The sequence below is a fragment of the Channa argus genome, chromosome 4 (assembly GCF_033026475.1).
Source record: "Channa argus isolate prfri chromosome 4, Channa argus male v1.0, whole genome shotgun sequence".
NCBI classification, from domain to species: domain Eukaryota; kingdom Metazoa; phylum Chordata; class Actinopteri; order Anabantiformes; family Channidae; genus Channa; species Channa argus.
The window spans coordinates 20,658,274-20,679,326 of record NC_090200.1 but is presented as its reverse complement, the minus strand read 5'-3'; the positions used below and the strand labels follow the sequence as shown (position 1 = coordinate 20,679,326).

At 39.6% G+C, this 21,053-nt stretch overlaps 2 protein-coding genes across 10 annotated transcripts in view; both read left to right on the top strand.

The window, feature by feature from the left end:
- Positions 1–958: 958 nt before the first annotated feature.
- ush1c (Usher syndrome 1C) lies at positions 959–19,578 on the top strand. Of its 7 annotated transcripts, XM_067502540.1 has the most exons (20): positions 960–1,114; positions 2,782–2,849; positions 4,414–4,557; positions 4,670–4,808; positions 5,640–5,748; positions 5,857–5,881; positions 5,969–6,026; positions 6,121–6,309; positions 6,398–6,457; positions 8,038–8,094; positions 9,262–9,404; positions 10,680–10,745; positions 10,866–10,993; positions 11,181–11,233; positions 16,218–16,259; positions 16,918–16,971; positions 17,067–17,166; positions 17,431–17,540; positions 17,759–17,814; positions 19,477–19,578. In XM_067502540.1, the coding sequence occupies exons 1-20, from the start codon at positions 1,079–1,081 to the stop codon at positions 19,487–19,489; spliced, it is 1,650 nt and encodes a 549-aa protein (XP_067358641.1). In that variant the 5' UTR covers positions 960–1,078; the 3' UTR covers positions 19,490–19,578. The 7 variants fall into 7 exon arrangements, 5 of the variants coding, with proteins under 5 accessions (XP_067358642.1, XP_067358641.1, XP_067358645.1 ...); XR_010914285.1 differs by lacking the exons at positions 16,218–16,259; positions 16,918–16,971; positions 17,067–17,166; ... (1 more) ...; positions 17,759–17,814; positions 19,477–19,578 and adding exons at positions 11,617–11,666; positions 11,888–12,052; positions 12,196–12,910; XR_010914284.1 differs by lacking the exons at positions 16,218–16,259; positions 16,918–16,971; positions 17,067–17,166; ... (1 more) ...; positions 17,759–17,814; positions 19,477–19,578 and adding exons at positions 11,617–12,052; positions 12,196–12,912 and having other exon boundaries at positions 959–1,114.
- A 1,083-nt stretch (positions 19,579–20,661) lies between these two features.
- abcc8 (ATP-binding cassette, sub-family C (CFTR/MRP), member 8) overlaps positions 20,662–21,053 on the top strand; it is a 49,657-nt gene continuing 49,265 nt past the window's right edge. The window contains exon 1 of one of the 3 annotated variants that reach the window (XM_067500158.1): positions 20,662–20,862. In XM_067500158.1, coding sequence (XP_067356259.1) covers positions 20,842–20,862 — 21 coding nt within the window. In that variant the 5' untranslated portion in view covers positions 20,662–20,841. The remainder of the gene's footprint in view (positions 20,863–21,053) is intronic. The other 2 variants (XR_010914094.1, XM_067500157.1) reach the window with 2 other exon arrangements.

Below are 21,053 nucleotides of genomic sequence, written 5' to 3'. Positions count from 1 at the left end.
TTACCTTGAGGAGTTGCTTTTCTAATTCTTTAAATTTCGGTCTGAGTTGTTTCAGATAGGTTTTGAAGCCCTCCACCCCATAATTCTCCGAGTCATCAGTTGAAGACGCTTAGCCATATTGTCTGAACGTTCCTGCACAAAACGATTTAATGTTCTAATAAGTGACTTGAGAATCAGTTCAAAATATAAACAATCAGACATTTTCATGAGCTTTACAGACATATGCATCAATTCCTCCAGCATATTTTGAATATTTCTCTAACCACATCTCCTTTGAACTAATACTGTCTCCAGAGTAATCAGCTCCCCTGCACAACTCAGACGATGGGCTTGCTTCAGATCCTCCCTAGTGCCTGATAAAATAGACCAATTTCATTATGGTAAAAACTGTCAAGACACCCCAAACAAAATGGAAATGGCAATTCCAAATGACTATCAGTAAAATAACAGGAAAGCTTAACTTCTCATTAGTGCGTGCGTCAGATTTATTGTCATCAAAATTAAGAAAAGCAAACGTGAGCTGAATCATACAAATGACAAACCTTTTAAGGTTCATTGTAAAATTGGACTTGGTGTGGGTTGAACAGTAGTAATAAACTGATAAAAAGGCAGACATCAGTCAATAATATAAATTTGCTTGAAAATGTGTGTTTCTAGATGTTTTCTAGAGTTTTCAATGAGCGTCAAAGAGCGTTAATTTACTCGTTAACTGATGGATGACAGCACAGGAACAGTCCGCAAAATTAATTTCTTAATAACAAAAGTTAAACCTGCCTTTTCAAAATTATTGCATTTTTTAAACGTAAACGATGAAGTAGGCAAAGAAATGATATACCTAACATTAATATGTATTTTTTATTATATGGACGTGAATTGTCTGTGGCATTTGGTAAACGTCCATCTTGATCATATCACTTACCAAAACTCATTCTCTTCGGTAACTCTTTTACTTTGACGATCTTAAGCGGAAGCTCATATTTTACTACGACCAGATTGACGAAGTGACCCTGGTCCTGTACTGAGAAACGTCACCGACCCTGGGATCTCACGTCGGTCCGTTTGCTACAGTCTCTCAACAATGGAGCGGAAAGTTGCACGGGAATTTAGACACAAGGTAAGATAGAGGCATTTTCCTCTCCGTCACCGATAAATGATCTGTGAAATCGGTCTTTACCTGGTTGTCATTTGTTGGCTCGGGTGTCTGTCCCAGTGGGATGTTACGGAGCAGATACAGGCCTGACCGTAAGCCATATGAAAAACAAACATCACAAAATCATTCAGAAATTTTTTTTTAAATTATGCTTTTCTTAGGTTACCATAGCTATGTTTATATAAAAAAACAAACAAAAAACTAAACAAATATAAGTAAGTATTCGAAGCACCTGTTGGATATCCTCTTTATTATTGTCATCTATCTGGTACCTGTTCAGGCTCAGATAAACATCACACATTTTGGGTTGCCACGGTAAATGACAGTAAGGATTAAATAAGTGTTATTTGGATATGTGGCTTCATGGAATACGTTTTCATTGTAGTAATCCTTCTGCGTTTTGCATTTGGCGTTGGTTCATCACCACGTTATGTAATGTCCTGAAAAGGAGGAAAACATAACAGGTGATGGGAACATGATATGTTTAGGGCGTTTTCAGCCCTAATGCAAGAAGGGATCACCACACTGCCATCTGTGCTTCTCACAGGCAGACAAGGTCCCATATTGTAGGCTCTTCTCAAACGGCATCTAGTATTGGATAATGTGTAAGGCATGATCAACTAAGCGGAAGAAATGGGACATTTTACAAGTTTAATTAGAGGCTCGGGGAAGTACACACCACAATCAGGCTTTGTCTTCTGGGGGGGTGGGGGGCATTATCATGGTTACTCTATGTGGGCACTGGGTTGTTTGATTAAGTGTCTTTGTCACCTGATTAAAACTAAAGAATTGAACAAGACAAAGTTACATGGGATCTTATTGTGTGAAAGCAAAATCATTTGAATGACCCATAATAATTTTCTGGTTTATGGTGCCAAAGTCTGCATGTAGTATAGGCTGCAGGAGGAGCTGACTGTTACTGCTCTTAACAAAAGAAATTTTATAACACTCATAAACAGCATGCCACACACACCCTCATTGGAGCTGTGCAGTACAGTGAGGGTTAGTTGATCAGACCTCAATTTCGTTCCTATGTAAAAGGCACACATTTTCTGAATGTACAAGTGTAGACTAATTATGGGAATAAACAGTCTCTGTGTGTGAGGAGAGCAGAGCGAGAGAGAGAGAGAGAGACTGTTGCTGTGAATGTTTATCTTTGTGTTGAATATGTAAGATGACACTGCTGACCTTCCTATTGCAGCTTCTCGTATGCTGCACTGCCATTATTCCCTCACCGTGGTTTGATTGTTGGGGAAGGGCAGCTCATTACACTTGCTTTAGTCGAAGGAGCCTCATCATCTTAAAGTTTCAACTCAATTTGTCATTCTGATTTTAAAAGAAATATCTATAGGTCAGAGTTAAAGCTTGTAGTTTCTGTGGTTTCATTTTGCAAAATAGTGAAATGTGTTACATCAGTGATTGGCCAAAACGTTTCCTCAAAACGTTTCTGCAGCAGCTGAGCCGCCATCAGGTTTGTACAACTCCTACACACACACAGTCACACACAGATGGGTCATGCCTTGTGCTGTTGACAGGACCACAGGGAAGAGGTACTGCGTGTTTCAGTGGGCTGACATTTTCTGTGAAACATTATTCAGAAGAAGGCACCAGATATTTGCATTTTCTTGCAGGTGGAGTTGCTCATTGAAAATGAAGCAGAGAAGGATTACCTGTTTGATGTCCTCCGCATGTATCACCAGTGAGTACCATCTGTCAGCGCTCTGTGTCTGTATTTCTGTACAGTTTGCATTTTCATATATATTTTGTCAGACTTTTACATTTGCATTCAAATAAAGTACTGATTGACTACATTGTGTTTCTAAATTATTGACACTTTTTAAAATGACAGTCAAATATATAATATAATATAATAATAAAAGGCTGCTGAATAATGCCCACTAATTCCGCTCCTATAAGGTTTTTATGTTTAAATGTCAAAATGTCCTAATGCACAGCAACATTGACCTGTGGTCGCAAACAATGTTCAACATCGGGGGCGGGGGGGTTGTACTGGGCTGTAGAGGCTGTACAGTTCTAGATTTCAGTTAATCTTTGTGCAGAGGTAGAGGCCTGTGGCCCCATGGGTTAAGCCTCTGATCAGTTTCCACAGAGCTCCGACAAGCCTGGCCAGTTGTCCACAAAAGCTCTTTTTATGTTCATCCTCCAAACAGGGCACCTATTAATAATTCAAGAAGGAGGCAATGTGGACCAATTTTATACTTTAGCCTTAACTGTGCTGCTATTGCTGCTTATTTTCCCTTCAACAAGTACAGTCTGTACTAAGTGTATAGAGATTGGTTGTACGCTATATTTTTGAATTAAGAATTAACTCCATTAAGGCCATTATGATAACAGTACAGTTTTAGTATCTCTGAATATGATCATGTAGTATTAGAAAGCCTGGCTATGTCCATGCCAAATACAAGGCAAATCCAAAGTATGAGGTCTAGGAGTACTCTTGGTGGTGGTAGAAAAGCCTCAGAAACAGTATATTTGAGAACATGAAACATTACAATAAAATACAACCATAAGGGGGAAAGCCAAGAGTGTAGGACTGAGAGTAGGGACTTGAATGTTGGGACTAGGACAGGGAAGGCCTAGTCCTAGAGAGTTAGTTGACATGATGCAGAGAAGGAAGGTGGATATATTGTGGGTCCAGGAGATCAAACGGAAAGGTAGCAAGGCTTGAAGCTTAGGAGCAGGGTTCAAGTTGTTTTACCATGGGTTGGATAGGAAGAGAAATGGAGTAGGGGTTATCCTGAAATAGGTGTTTGTGAGGAATGTTCTAGAGGGGAAAAGAGTATCAGAACGGTTCATGAGTCTGAAGCTGGAAATTGAAGGTGTTGTTAGCAGTTATTCCCCACAGGTAGGATGTGAGTTAGAAGAGAAGGAGAAATTCTGGAGTTAGTTGGATGAAGTGGTGAGAGAGTAGTAATTGGTGCACATTTCAGTGGACATGTTGGTGAAGGGAACAGAGGTGATGAGAATGTGATGAGCAGGTTTGGTCTTCAGGACAGGAACACAGATGGACAGATGGTGGTAGACTTTGCAAAAAGGATAGAAATAGCTGCAGTGAATAATCTCTGCCCAGAAGAGGCAGAAAGCTTTTATTTCTTTAAGCTTCATTAAACACAGCTTTAGGACATTGAAGTTGTCATTGTTTTAGTTAATAGTGTTTTTGAACTTTTCACTCTCGCATCAATGATGAAAGTAAAGGACGATGTAGATTGGTGATAAAATTGTTATAATCCTCGATCTCTCAGGTCGATGGATTTGCCAGTGTTGGTGGGGGACTTGAAGCTGGTCATCAACGAACCAAAACGATTACCCCTGTTTGACGCGATCCGACCTCTCATCCCACTCAAACACCAGGTGGAGTATGACCTGCTCACCCCCAAGAGGTCACGGTGAGTACAGCTTGACAATGTATTCAGACTGACACCATCCTAGCTCTCTTTCAAAGTTTTATTTGGCTCAGACATTTTGTTTTGTGTCTTACTCTGTGTTCTAAATGAACAGGAAACTCAAGGAGGTGCGTTTGGATCGGACCCAACGTGATGGACTTGGTCTAAGTGTTCGAGGAGGCCTTGAGTTTGGCTGTGGTCTTTACATATCACAGATTGTCAAAGATGGTCAAGCTGGAAATGTTGGTCTTCAGGTATGTACTTATGAGTTAACTGTGATGTTTTCATCTCTTTAATTTCCTTGAATATTACTCCACATTCTTTATATCTACAAATTGTCTTCTAAGTGTAAAAAAGTGATTGACTTTAGAACATTTAGTAGATGCATAGATTAGATATTATGTAATCATTTTAGTAGAGCTATTAATATTAAGAGTATTATTTTTACTAAGGATAACAATGCTGTTTACAACAAGTCACATGTGTACATGTGCCTATACATATAATATCAAAAATTAATAGTTTTTTGGCTGTAAACTCAGACACATTGAATTTCTGGAGCTATGGATCGGTGTCAGCAATAATATTAGAATCCACTAGGTGGGGTAAAGCACCGTGTTAAATTATCAAAAGCAGATCTATCCAGAGATACATAGTTTGTAGAGAACAGTTTTGCTTTTGGTGAAATTATCATTCTTAAAAAAAAACAAACCTTTTGCTTTTAATTAGATAATATTTTTTACGCCTTCAAAGTAATATTATAACAAACAGAAAATTAAATTGGAATACATACATAAATTAATGAGTTGTAAGTACTTAATGAATTTTAAATATGTAACTGATTTATGCATGTAAATGTGACTGTTCAACTGTAAGTCACTTTAGCATTGCCTATATGACTAAAACCTAAAAATGTAAATAGATCATACCATTAGTAGTATTTGCCTGTATATATCAGTGTTTTGTGTATTCAGCTCACAGAGAGGTTCATTGCTGATTAAACAATAACTCCTCCTGTGCAATGAATTGACGTATTGAAAATGAATATGTCACCCATAATATTTCCTTCCTATATTGATTTATAGGTTGGTGATGAGATTGTGCGCATCAACGGATATTCTATCTCATCCTGTATCCACGAGGAGGTCATCAGTCTCATCAAAACAAAGAAGATTGTGTCACTCAAAGTCAGGCGTACGTTGGACACAAACTCATTTTCAACAGCAGCAGCGTGATTGATGTGTATTAGTGTTAGTGTCAATGTTATTTTTTATCATTGATTTTGTTTTTCTATCTGTGCAGATGTGGGAATGATCCCAGTAAAAAGGTAAGATAATTAATATGGTGATATAGGATTTATTTGGTTATTTATTCTTGAATGAAAATTTGCTCTTCTGATTTCTGATTTCTCCAGCTCAACAGATGAATCTCTGAAGTGGCAGTTTGTGGACCAGTTCGTGTCAGAGTCAGGGGTACATCATTTCTTTCCACTTGCTGTTTGTGTATTTAAACACTTCTATCAGGACACAGCTTGTCTTTCATTGTTTTATTTCTTGTGCCATATAGGAGAAAAAAAACAGCATTGCAGGCCTGGCATCCATTGGTGGAAAGGAAATCAAGGAGAAGAAAGTTTTCCTCAGTCTTGTGGGGACAAAAGGCATGGGCATCAGCATCTCCAGTGGTCCCACCCAGAAGCCAGGTATCTACATCAGCAACGTCAAGTCAGGATCCCTTTCTGCAGAAGTTGGACTTGAGGTGAACACTCAGAAACACCTGTATAAAATATTGACGCTCAGTTCTCTGCCTGTTGTCAACTGTATTTGTTTATTTTAACCAAATGCAGGTTGGAGACCAGATTGTGGAGGTAAACGGTGTGGATTTCACAAATGTGGACCACAAGGAGGTGAATTTTGATTGATTTAATTATTTATCCACTTGCAATATTGGTAGCAGGGTTCAAAGAGTACAATATTACCATATATATTATATCATTTCTTTTACAATCCCAATTCCAAAGAAGTTGGGATGATGTGTAAAATGTTAATAAAAACAGAATGCTATGATTTGCAAGTCTCACAATAGAACATAAACAACATATCAGATGTTGAAACTGAGACATTTTACCATTTCATGGAAATAAGGCTGGAAAAGTAATTGCCACAAATTAAAAACAAACGAAGAAGCATTTGACAACTAATTAGCTTAATTGGCAACAGTTCAGTAACATGACTGGGTATAAAATGAGCATTGCAGAGAGGCAGAGCCTCTCGAATGTAAAGCTGGGCAGAGGGTCACCAATCTGTGACCATTGCATCTACAATTTATGAAACAATTTAAGACGAATTTTGGGCCCTCAGGCAGCAATGCATTAAAAACAGGCAGGATTCTCTACTGGACATCACTGCACGGGTTCAGGAACACTTCCAGAAATCACTGTCTGTGAATACAGTTCACTGTGCAATCCACAAATGTAAGTTAAAGCTGTATCATGCAAAGAAGAAGCCATTTAGAACACAATCCAGACATGCTACAGTGTCCCCTTGGCCAAATCTCATTTTAAATGGTCTGAGACAAAACTGTTCAGATTAATCAAAATTTGAATTAATTTTAAAACATGGATGCCATGTCCTGCGGACTAAAGAGGAAAGGGAGTGTCCAGCTGGTTATCAGTGGACAGTTGAAATGCCTGCATCTCTGATGGTATGGAGGTGTATTGGTGCCTATGGCGTAGGGAGCTCACACATCTCCAAAAGGCACCATCAATACTGAAAAGTACATAGAGTTTTTAGAGCAACATATGCTCCCATCCAGATAACGTCTCTTTCATGGAAGGTCTTGCACATGTCAGCAAGAAAACGCAAAACAACATACTAAGTACATAACAACAGCATGGCTTTACAGGAAAGGAGCTTCGGTGCTGAACTGGCCTGCCTGAAGTCCAGACCTTTAACCAATAGAAAAAATTTGGCAAATCATAAAATGAAACATACGGTAACAAATGCCCAGGACTGCTACACAATTGTAAACATCACCCTGTTCCTGATTTTTTGAGATATGTTGCTCCCATCAAATTTAAAATGAGCTAATCTTTTCCATGACATGGTAAAATGTCTTAGTTTCAACATCTGATATGTTGTTTATGTTCTGTTGTGACTAAATTATGGGTTGATGAGATTTGCAAATCATTGCATTGTGTTTTTATTTACATTTTACACATCATCCCAACTTTTTCTGAATTGGGGTTGTACATTTTGTCCTTTTATCAAAATGATCTACACCACCATGATAATGTTTTCTGTTATTGTAGACATACCCCCTTTTGCCTGGAATTAAAGATAATTTCACACCCTGATACAGTAAATACTTTAAATCCTTCACACAAGCCATGGGGCATTGTTGATCAATTCCTCTTAATTATATTCATTAAATCTAATTTTAAAAATTATTGCATATTATTAGAATGTTTCTGTATTGTACTTGCAGGCTGTGAGAGCCCTGAAGAGCAGTAGGAGTTTGACTATTACTGTTCTGACTGGGGCTGTAAGTACACTCTCAATGCATTACATCTAATAATAATAAATCATAACATATCAATTATTACTGTACTATTCTATTCTATACTAAGTTTTTATTTGTGTGTTTACATACTGTGTAAAGAATGATATACATATTGGTGATGATAAAACAAATCTGCATAGACAAAGGTTAGAATTGTCTAGGATCACAGAAATATATGTGGACATTGAAAAATATGGGTTATGAATCCAAACTGTTTTACTAAGCTTGAAACAACATATGAGAAAAGTAAAATATCTTGAACCATCATCTGTCATGAATGTAGGAGAACCAACTTCTGCCTCCTCGCCTTTGCATTCCAGCACCAATCTGATTTAATATGCCATTTTGTTTTTGGAGGCATCAAATGGTATATGGTCTCCACTTATATAGCACTTTTCTACCTATCTCAAACTCAAACTCAAAACACTTTACACTGCTTCTTATTCACCCACACTCACACAACGGTGGGGGAGCTGCTATGCAGCTGGCCAACGCTTACCAGGAGAAACTAAGTTTGGGTTCAGTGTCTTGCTCAAGGACACTTTGACATGTGACTGGAGGATCAAACCAGCAACTGCGAGGTTGGTGGATGACCGCTCTACCTTCCTGCACCACAGTTGACCCATCACATTACCGAGCCTGTGCCTCGGCCCGGCTGTCTGCAGGACCAGCAGTTATCATCAGTCAAGTTACTGGGCAGGATGTTTGCCTCACGACTCAGTGACGATATCTGTGTCACTGAGACAAGCAGTCCTGTTTTGTTTACTGTTTTCCATGGTGCCTGTCTAATGCATTTTTTTATGTTAGTGTCTTCCTCTTGACATATTCAGTACATCCACCTTTACAGGTTATTGATATTAGAATACATAGAATACACAGATGAACATTATTAATAGTATTGTGTGTATTTTATGTATTTTAAATGTTGTACCTACATATTTAACCATTACACTGATTACAGAAGTTGCTTGCATGCTAGAGCAGTTATTTTTGCATATTACGTGACACAAACAGACTTCTCGTCTCTCTCTGGTCCAGGAGGCTGGTTTGGACTTGTCTGCCTGTCTCCAGAGCCAAAAACTTTGAGGACCACTGCTGTACACAATGCCTTTCCATGATTATCATCTCAGGCTGTTGTCACTCTCTCAGGGCAGTGAGCTGTTTATGACAGATGAGGAGCGTCTGGCAGAGGAGGCCAGCAGGGAGCTGGAGAGGCGGGAGCTGATGCACCAGAAGCATGTGGCACTGGAGACCAACAAAATCATTAAAGAGCAGCAGGAGAAGGAGAAACAGTGAGTGAACCACAGAAATTGTGAAGTGTGCTCATTTTAGAATTACCTTATCTTTGTTGTATTGGAGAATATGTTTTTGTTTTTGTCTGTCCTTAAGATAGATGTTTTAGCGCTTTGTTGTGATGTATGGGGCTATAGCTAGAAGTTGGCTCTACTTTAGCAAATTATTTTCAAAAAGATATTTGTGGCTCAGTTGGTGGAGTCGCGGCCTACCAAGAATAGGGTCAGAGGTTCATGCCCTGTGGCAAGACACTGAACCCCCAACAGCCCATCCCCAGCCGTACAGTGCCGGTTCCAATCCTGATAGAAATTGGGGAGGGTTGCGTCAGGAATAGCATCCGGCGTAAAAACGGTGCCAAATCAGCATGTGGACAAAATGATCCGCTTTGGTGACCCTGAACTCACAGGATAAGCTGAAAGATCAAAAAAAGAATAATTTTCAAAAACATATTTCAATGCAACCTTAATATTTCAAAGACAGAAATGTGGGCAGTCATACTTGGTCATTTAAGTTAGTAATTGTTAATGTTTTTCTTTCATTTTTAACCCAGTCTGAAATTACACTGATTATTTATTTTATATGCTGTTTTTTAAATCTAAACTTTAATTTAAAAGTGACTGCCAGAAAAGCTCTGGCTTCCCAAAGCAGCTCTGCAAGCTTAGTAGCTTCACCACTTGTTGCTCAACTGAATAATGTATGCTCTTTCTGAAATAAAAAAAGGACATTGGCTGACATTTTAATTTAGCTTGATACAAATTGCTTTTTGTCCACTTTCAGCCTGGGGCTAGGTTTTTTTGATTAGGAGAGTGTTGCTGTCTTTGCAAATCTGCTGAACAGCTGAACTGTATTTGACTTGGACAACTTTCACAAAGTATCACTGGGTCCAGTAATCTGCTTAGGGAACACTGTACCAACATGCAGTCAATCTGACTGAAAGTTATCATCCTCCTAACAAAGGTGTTGACTGACATTACTTTGATGTTTTCTAGAAATCCTCCTGAGGCACCTTCATTTGTATCCAGCTTCAGACACTGTTTGTCAGTCAGTGCCGAGTTATTAATCCACAGTAGCTGTTTCCTTTCCTTCCAATTTTATCCTGAATTCAAATACTTAAATTGGCATTCATGGCTTTACATGACCCACTCAAACCCCAGTATAACATGTGTTGTAGGGTTGACATGCTTTAGTGCAACTTGATTGAGATAATAAATTCTGTATTTGTAGCCTCAAGCTCTAGCATGTTATGCTGACAGCAGTGTTTTGGGTGTTAACAGGAGAAAGATGGAGATTTCTCAGAAAACTGCAGAGGAAGAGGAGCGATACAAGAAGGAGATGGAGAAGTACTGACTTATTTTTTTGGCCTATAGTTTACATGAAATAGTTTTTTGTTTAGTATTTTTGTTTCTTTTTTTCATTTTCCAATATTTTATAAACAGTGTATTTCACTTGTTTTGTCATAGGATTGTGGCTGTTGAAAGGAAGCACAACAGAGATTGGGAGGAGGACTGGGGAACAAAAGACAGGCCTAAAAGTCCCAAGAGTCCATCACCTGCCCCAGCCACCCAAACTCCAAAGGCCAAAAGTTCTCGTAAGGACACGTCAATGAATTTTCAGCGTAAAATGCATGAATTCTCTTTTCATTTTTATTTATTTACTCTTATTCTGAAAACATGAAGTGAGAGTCAAACCTGCCTGCACCCCACATGCTTTCCTTATATTCAGTGCATGTTCTCTTGTCTCTCTTTCTGTCACTTCTGTGTGCTGTGCTGTATAAGCTGATGAAACCAGCTCTTTCTCAGAGGAGGCCAAGGAAGAAGAGGACAGACAAGTGAGTCTGGATGAACCTCAGCTGTGCGTCGTCACAGCTGAGGTTCGTGCAAGCTAGTGTAAACACAGACCAATGCTAGATTTCCTTTGACAACCAGAATGTTTATAAAAACCTCTTCAGAATAATTTATATCATTTAGCATTCATTATTTTATTGCTAGATGTGGCCAAAAAAGACACAGACAAACAAAATAAAACTGCTGAAAATAGATTTTTGCAACAAACTCAAATATGTTTCTTTCTGAGTGCTGTGTTCTAGCTCTTTGGTGTGATGTGTTGATTTTTTTATGGATACACTGAATTCCCTGAGAGTGTGTTTAAAATTGGATTTTACTTGAACATACGTGTTTTTACAAATGTGTTCATGTTCATCTCCATCCTTAGCGTTTGGCTGGTTTTATCGTTATGAGGGAAAACTGCCGTCGATCCGCAAGGTACTATCAGCTGTGTGAATTCAGTGTGGCGTGCGCACAAAGGAAAGGGATAACTCCCTTTGTCCTTATGTTTTTAAAACTTTTAGAGTTGTTTAAAATCTTTTGGCCACAATCTGTGGTTTCATTAGCTACAGTATTTTTGCATGTTATGATTTGTGAATTGGGTGCACCACAGTTGTCTGTCCCCTGCTTTTTATATTGTATAACCAATGATACCTTAGAAAGGAGAAAAGAAGAAGAAGAAAAAGAAATCGTCCAATACAGACACATTGCAGGAGCAGAGAAAAAACAAGAAGGAGATGGAGTTTGAGCTGAAACTCGCCAAGGAAAAGGAAGGGATGTATGAGCGAGAGAAGCAACTGAAGATCAGTAGGCTGGTCCAGGAGGTATGAAAATGAGGGAAGGTAAAGATAATATTAAGAATAATTAACTGAAGTGGAGTCAAAGTGGCTTAAACCATCTGACGTTTTAAGGGAGTGCAAGTGTGGGAAGCACTTATTCCTGTTGTCTGATTCTGCTGCTGTACCAGGTTTCAGAGACAGAGAGAGAAGACCTAGAGGAGTCTGAGAAAGTGCAACACTGGGTGGAGCGTCTTTGTCAGACTCGGTTGGAGCAGATCTCCTGTGTGGAGAATGAGTCACCAGAGGTACAGAGTGAGCTAAATACTTTGTTGTTCTTTCATGCAATGGTAAATGGCAGAGCCATGCTAATTATTGAACAGAGGTCAATGGCAGCTTATTCTGATTGATGGTGACTTTTCTAGTTCAACTGTGCCTCAGTTGTGCCTAAAATGTCTGAGATGAATGTAATGTTTGAGAAGGTCTACAGACAAATGCTATTGAGGAGACAGTTCAGTAGTACTTAAACTCCAGTAAGGCTTTACCACCAGTTGGATGTATAAAAGCAGAAACGGAACTGGTTTTAGAACCAAATGTGCTATTTGCCTATTTTGCTTCAGATCTTAAGTTACAGAAATATATGAAGAAATACATTTTGAGAGAGCAGTTGTATATTTTATTTCCATCACTTGAATTCAATGGTAAACTAGTTGAGGGAAAGAGGAAGAACACAGGCATTTGCTACGGGAGCATTACAACAAGGCGAAACATTTTCATCTCACTTTTAGCTGTCCCCGCCACGCTCTCCTGCCTCTGAGCCCAGTGTGAAGCGTTTCCCTGGTGGCCTCCACCTGGCCACCACTGATCTGGATGACATCAACTTGGACGATGTGGATCAGAGCTTGAGGGGCCCTCAAGCTTTGAAGCGACTGGCCCCCACCCAGCCCAACACTAGCCAGCCTCCCCCTCCATTGCCGCTCCCTCCACCCTCACCCATGTTGAACCCCACCATCCCCCACTACTCCCCTCCTTCCCCCCGACCATCACCACAACGCCGTCCTCCTTCTCCACCAAGCACCAGGAAGCCTCCCTTATCTTCTTTCAAAGGGCGCAGGCCTTCCCCTCGTCCTTATCCTCATGCTATTCAACCCCAACCCCCTCGTTCACTTGCCTCTCACTACCCTCCTCCGTCTCAAACATCGTGGCCTCCATCTTCCCCTCAACCTGCTCCTCGGCCTCCTCCTCCGCCACCACCTCCTCCTCCCCCACCTCCACCTCCCCCTCCTCCTCCCCCACCTCCACAACACCCTGAAGATCAGGTAGGATCTCTCAGTGGGTACCGCCAACAACATTATCGTCACCTCCAACATCCTCCTAGTCCTCCAGAACACAGGAGCGAGTGGGAGACAGGCGGCTATCTCCCGAGAGGGGGTATTTACTCATCTAACACCAGTGAAATGTCCTTCAGCTCTAGCCCGAAGGTTAGATTTTACATGGGCGGGTGATGTGTGTAGCAACTTTTCCTCTTTGCACTACTGATTTTTACTGAGTGTTTAATATCAAATATATTTTTTTGTGAGAATGTGAAGACGTAATGGCATGACTAAATTATGCATGGCATTACTTTACAGTGTTCTTATAGCTGAGGGGAATTATTCTGGATGTGCAGTTGGTTGTTATTGAAGTTGGGTGATGCATGGTGTGCAGCGATGATGGAAGCGGCATGGTATAGCTCACTGGTGAAGCAGATTTTTTTTTTAAATGCGTGTGTGCTTGCATGTGTTTGTGCATTTGCAGTTTGTCTAGCAGGAAATGTGTTGATGGCTTTTGAAACCCAAGACCAGTTGTGATATCGGAGAAAATAAGCGTGAGACTGGGTGTGTACTCTTGTAGTGGTCGGTATGTGTAAGGAGCCTGAAAGACTCATTTTATTTTGCTGCTGTTCAGGTAATGAGAAATACCTCGCATGCCAGTCGTATTTCCACTTCAAGTACTCACTTGGTAAGTCTTGTTCTGTAATCATATGTTTCACATCATATGTCAATTTTTGCGAAAACAGCTCTCCATTTTTCAAAGTGATCACCTTTTTAAATGTGTACAATTCTACCAAAACAACATGCTTTTGTTGTAAAATGACCTCGTGAATGAACATACTGTTAAAATACAAAGCTATACTCAGCTGTTGCATGGAAACATGGGTTTTTCCCAATAGCAACTAGCTCCCAGTCCCCCCAATCAGAGGCGTCAGATGGCCCCTGTCATGTCTAAGCCCGTCATGCTGCCCCAGTCCCAGACTCACCGACCAGATCCACATAGACCTGCGCTCCGTTCTGATGGTCTGGTATGAACTACACCACACTGCAATAAACCAGTTTGTGCACAGAACTTAGATTCAGATTAATAGGGTCATAAAACATTCAGACATCTCACACAGTATGCCATCTACTGGCTGATATTTATTTCTGCCTCTTTTTCAAGTCCTGGTGTATCTTCCAGACTCTCCAGCTGTTTCACCCAAACCCAATTTGTGGTTATTGAATTACACCAGGGAACCACTATGCTTCCCATCAAAAGCTCTAATAAAACCGAGCAGCTTGCTCATTTTTCAAACCGCATTTATCTTGGACAAGACAAGCCTGATAGAGTAACTCTCTTTTCTCATACTAATAGCATCACACATTCACACCTGAGAGCACAACACTGCCAGCCAGCAAGATATCCAGCAGCTGCAGTGCTTTCTCCTGATGTTTTACCGATCATTTGTGAGCTGGCAAACAAGGTTACTATAAACCTAACTATACTTTTGAGATGCAGTTTTCTACATTCTAGGTCGGCATTTTGAGCAGCATACACAGAAAGACTGATTATATTTATTGAAACACTTTGATTCTTTAGCCTGGAGAAATAAACCAAAGCACTTACACTGAAAGGCTGCTAGTGCTAGTAGCTATAAATGCAATTTCTGTCTGGACCAAAATGTTGCACTGACTGACCAACAAACTGACAGTCTAACATTTCCATCTGTAGAGCTGTGCCACTGGCATGGCTAAAAACACCTCTAAGTAATGACCAGTAAATGAACATTTACCTTGATTCATTTTTGGGTTGATAGCCAGTAAAACCTGGTATGAAGTTATTCTTTAAAATATGGATGAAAATAACACTTTAAAGGTGGGGATTTTTTTTTTTTTTACTGTTTTGTTTTTACTAATTGCTTTTACATGTCTTTGTATTTCAGCCACCAGAAATGCTGAAAAGGATGGTGCCTTTCAACTCATCTTTTAAATCAAACAACAAGCGACAAGTATTCCATACCTCCTCAATCACTGTTATTACTACTGAGTGCTTTTATCCTGTTGTGTCATTTCCATGTTCACACATCAGGTTTCCCTCTGGTTTACTGGAGACTCAGTGATGGCTTTTCCTTTATTTTCACTCATTATGTGCTCTCTCTGTTGGCTGCATCCTTGCCTTTAGGTCCCACCGTGTACCTTAGGCATGACAGGCCTTTTATCGATTTGAAGTACTGTAAGCATACAGTGTGGAGATGCACGTCACAGTGATTTGGTCTAGCTGTCGTGATTAGTTATGTTCTGTTTTGGCAATAGTACTACCAGGACTGTTCTATAAAGGCTCATAGAAGACGCCAAGTGGTTCCTTGGAAACAGAAACATCCGTCTGATTAGGTTTATCTGATATTCCAAATACCACATCAGTGAGATTGTTTGGTCTGATTTCAGCTGCTGTCTCCAGCCATAATGAAAAAAATCATGTATTACAAATTAGTTCATTTTTATATACAATGCTGAGCTTCTGTTGAACAACAGGAAATGAACAGTTGGATTAGAGTGTGTTTCTACAGAGAGAAAAATGACTCTGAGTCATCATAGCTGGATTAATCTAATTGAGGGTTTTTCCTCTTTCCTTCCCCCTTCCTGTAACATAGCTGTCACCTTTGGTAAGAATGATTAGGAATGATTTTCTGTGTGCTTATGTTCTTGTGAATTGCTGTTGTCATCATTGAATTAAGGTGCAAGGTTTTAAAAGCCACTTTGCTTTTAAAATTACCGAGGGTCTCCATGGCTTCAATTTATTCAAGGTGGTATTGAGGCTTTAACACTGAAGTGGTTGTCAAAGGAAATCTAACTAGGATGGCATGCATGCAAAGTCACAATCACAGAGATTTCTCAGAAATTCCTTGTTTCTCTTTCAGGGATTTCAGAAATACATGGAGGATTTTGATCCCTACTCAATGGTACTGTATGATTTAGCTTATTAGCGCTATAACATTTCACATACACATGCTGTATGCGATTAAAATCAAAAGTTTAAACTCGTATGGGTAGACACCTAACACCTTTTAGCTCTTAACTTGTATGTTACAAAATGTGTTGATTTGTTTTCAGGGCAGCTTTATGTATGTTAACTGTCTTGTAGTTAACTTCAATCACTGCTGCACATTTTCTCTATATTTAATCGCTTGTTATTTTTATGTACTGATTTGGACACTGAGAAACTGCTATTGAAAGATTATCAGATAATAAACTACAATAACTATACACAATAAAAATACAAAGTTAAAGCTTAGGTTAACTTGACTTGGAAAGTTGCTACTTTAAATCTAAATTAGTCTAACATCTTGTAGATAGCCAGAAAAGCTAAAGGGCTGACTGTTGTGGGAATAAGAGGGGTTGCCCGTTTGTTTGAAAGAAAACATATATATCTTTGCTATCTTATAAGATTTGTCATTCATTGTAAATACCCTGCATATGGCACAGTATTTAGTTTTTTTGTTGACCGTGACCATTTGTCTAATCTTTATGTTGGCACATTTATTTACTCTTTTGTCACTGCTGTGTAATTGCCGTGCTTTTTCTTTCACCTTTTCACAATCTTTTTCCCTTTGTTTATAGTTTTCTTCGGACCAGATAGCTGACCGAGATGTAAGACTGCTCAGAATCAAGAAGGTACTGACTGAGTTTATTGATGAGAGGAATCTCACTTATCTCTTTAAGGTAAGATATTTCAAACATGACTAATGGTCTTGTTTATTGTTTTTTAGGCTGGGCAGCTTGACCTTGCTCTGGAGGGGGGAGCAGACTCCCCCTTAGGAAAGTTGGTCATATCTTCTCTGTATGAAGGTGGTGCTGCAGATAAGCATGGTACGTACACATATTACCTGTCAATGACACCTCCAGAAACCTGATGTTGCGCCACTACAACACTGTATCACTTTGGGGGAAAAAACCTGTTTATACTGTCCTTTCAACATCAGTAGATATAGATTCCAAAGTGTTTGAGTGTCTCTACAATGCAGACTTTTTTTTTTTTATCTCTGCTGCTAAAGCTGGTGCCCAATCAGTGTTTGTGACTGTTGAGAAGAAATGTATTTGGAAGTTAAAAGTCTCTCATGTTTATGCTTGTAGGTGGCATTGCACCAGGGGATGAGCTTATGGCTGTGAATGGGAAGATCCTGATTGATGCCACATTGACTGAGGGGCAAAACTCTCTCGCACGGGCCTGGAATAGTGGAGGGGTATGACTCGGGTTTCAGTGAAATGCTATGGTTCATTTTAGAAATTAAATATTTCCTTTAGTAACTACAACTGTGGGGTGTTGTGTTGATTAAAATGAAACCCCTCAACAATCGTAGTTGTCACACTGTGACTCTCAGTTTTAGCCCAGCAGCTTGACTCATTTTCATTTTTATTAATTCATTCAAACACAAAATAACAAGGGTGTATTTACCTTCAGGACTGGATTGATGTTGTGATTGCTGTTTCCCCTCCCAAAGACTATGAAGATGAAGTGTAAGAACTCCTTTTTAATCCTTTTGTTTAATCAGTTGTCCATGTAATCATATTTGCTACTTATTTAAATACAATAATGTGTGTACGTATGTATGCAGCCCTAAGTCAGCATCAGTCAGTCCCACTGTGAACAGAAAAGTGTTTGAAGGCAGTGCAACACTGTACAGACACGGCTACCTACTTCAGCATTAGCCCTCTCTCTTCTCCCACCTCATCCTCATCTTGGTAATTGACTCAGTCTTCAAAGCTCCTTGTTTTCACTGCACGTCTCAGAGAGGATGTTTGGTGTGACATTTGATTTTGTTTGGCCCGTTTTGTTTCTTGAGCACATGTGACAGTCTGTCAATCAGAAGCAAGCAAGAGTTTTTTAGAATTGGTCCCCCCTCAATTTTGTTGAACTGAGATGTATGTGTTACCACTATAGCACTCACAAATTGACAGTAAATGTATCCATCAAATAGAATATGCAGTTGTGGTTGTTTATGCTTTCTCAAGGGGATCTTCCTTGCATGTGCTCTTCATTTATGCAGCCATGCTATTTGAGTGATGACCTTAGATGACACTTCTCTTGCGATTAAGTAACCCAATCCCATCATATATCTGCCAAAGCCATCTATAAACATACACACACACACACACACACACACACACACACACACACACACACACATCCGTGATGTCATCCTGTGTCAACAGGTCATGGATGCTTGTAAAAGTAGCAAAGGAGTCCTGCCAGCCTTCAGCAGTTGTTCTGATTGATGTTGTTCCACGGGACTGTTACATGTTCTGACTTACACAGACACTCAGTGGTACTGTATTGAGAATTTCTCCTCTTCAACAGTAAAAAAAAATGCTTTCATTGATCAGGGTTCATTTTGATCATGTTTAAAATGCATGTGGGTCTTACAGTTTAAGTCCTGATTGTCTTGTGTTTCTAAAACTCAACTGCATGTGTGGTGGTCTGTTGTGTTTAATGTCAGTGTTCGGCTGTAATGCGTTATTAGTATCACATTACAGCCCAACTAGTAATGCATACTGTAAAAATGTTACATTTCCCAAAAAAAGCATTTCCAAAAAGAAAATGCTCTGTGGATGATTCAGCGTTGAATGGATTTTCCAAGCAAAGCTGAAAAAAGCTAAACTGTTTTTGCTGAAATAGCTGAATGTTTAGCTTTTGCTGAAATGGCTGAAACGAAATTTCACTTCCTAATATACTGGTATATTAGTATCGCTGGTATACTACCAGTTCGCCTTAAAAACGTCAAAGCCAATTAGCCTTAAAAACTTCAAAGGCAAAAACTTCAAAGGCAATGACGTGCCGTCTGTGATGATGTTATCGCAACAAAAATTTTTAAAAGTATAAAAATCTTAAACAGTATAAAACATTTTTAAAAAGCTGTATACACACATTAATGTTTTTTATATGCTGAATGTTTTTAAAGTTTGAACGGTGTTTCTAGCTGAAAGTATCCCGAAGTATTTAGGTGCCAAAAACTTACGGAAGAGGGAAGTCTTAATAATAATAATAAAGGTTTGAATAACATACTGTAACCAGTACATCACATATTTTTAGTATCAAACCCAACAGTGTTTGATGTGCAATGATTCTTTCATTAGATTTAACTTTGTAGCATTGATTAATCCTTCTCTTCTCTCCTGCAGGACATTCTTCTAGTCGCACTGATGCCCTGCCAAGAAAAGTGACCAGATTATTGTCACATCATTCACTGTCCCGACCACAAATAAAACATTTAAATAATTTCAGTTTACTCGTCTTCACATGGTCTTTTTCTTTTTACTTAGCATTTTAAAGGTCTCTTTGAGGATAAACCTTGGATCATGTATCAGGATATTGACAACATGCAACCAACAAGCCTTCTCACTGTCTAGATTTATTAGACAATGCTCCTGTCAATGTTTAGTTGTTTTCACTAATCCTCTTGACCTTGTTTTAAGCCTGGACATTATTGACTACGTTAATAAACACATGGCACAGCTCAGGTTTTGCTTCAGACATGTCTCATTTGTCTCTATAACAATAAGGGAGGGGGACATAACACAGAAATACTCTGATCAATAGCACCTCTCTAATGTGCCTGTTCAATACCCAATAAAGGACTGCTGATGTTCACCGAATAAATGTGTGTTGTGCATACTGATGTTCTGTCCCTTGGGTTAGATCAAGTGATACAGAATTTTTTTCAACTGACAGGTGTTCATTATTGAGTTTAACCATTTTCTGCAGTCTTAACTATGGATATGCATTAGTAATTTTAAAATTGTGCAAGATATGCAAAGTTACTCTCCTGCATCCCGTCCTTTGTGTTGCAGTTTTGAATGGATTTAGTACATCCGTGGGGATTAATAGAGACTTGTAATTAAATGTCCACAGGGGGCAATAGTGCTCTTTGTTGAATATTAAGCTAGCTAATGAATGAGAGTCAGGACTCGCTGTGTTCATTATTCTCCCATCAATGAATCTTAGTGTCAATATATAGGTCAAAACCAGTCTTAACTAGAGTAAGCGAAAAATGTTAGGTTTTTAAATGTGCCGAGCAGTCCATCATGTAATGTTTAATGTTGCTTTTCTGACCAACATCCCACTTGGCCGTTATATAACTGCTCTGTTCAGTCATCCACTCATGGCATACGTGACTTCTGTGCGCTCCATGTTTTCAGAGCTGCATCGACCGCCGTGGCGTGTTTGATTGAGCGCCACCCTCCTGCTGTGACCCGCTGAGCAGAGGGGGTCTTGCGTGGAGGATCTGCCCCCTTCCTCTTCCTCCTCCTCCCCTACCTCCTCCTCCTCGGCAGGCTACACGAGTTCAGCACCTAGGACAGCTCCCCCGCCAATCCGCGGTCGCACGGTCAAACACAAGTAGGACAGGAAGAAGTCGGCTCCACTCAGAGCACATGAGAGACTGCAGTTTGGACAGCGTTTCCCGGTTTCTTTTATTTACGCCCAAGCGACGTATGTGACAACATAGAAGATTGTTTTGGGAGTTAGGGAAACGAGGCTGACACAAAATGATCTCACGATACAAACCGGTAAGTAGTGCTGTAGGATGTGTCACCTGGTCACTCACTCTGATCGACACTTTGAACAGTTGGTTTCTCTGCTCTGTAGTATTTCACGGAGCCTACAGCAAGGGATTATAGTGTTTGTAATGAGGCACATTTCAATGAACCATAAATAATGTATAAGTTAGGCTATGTGATATCCACTGGGAGCAGACTTG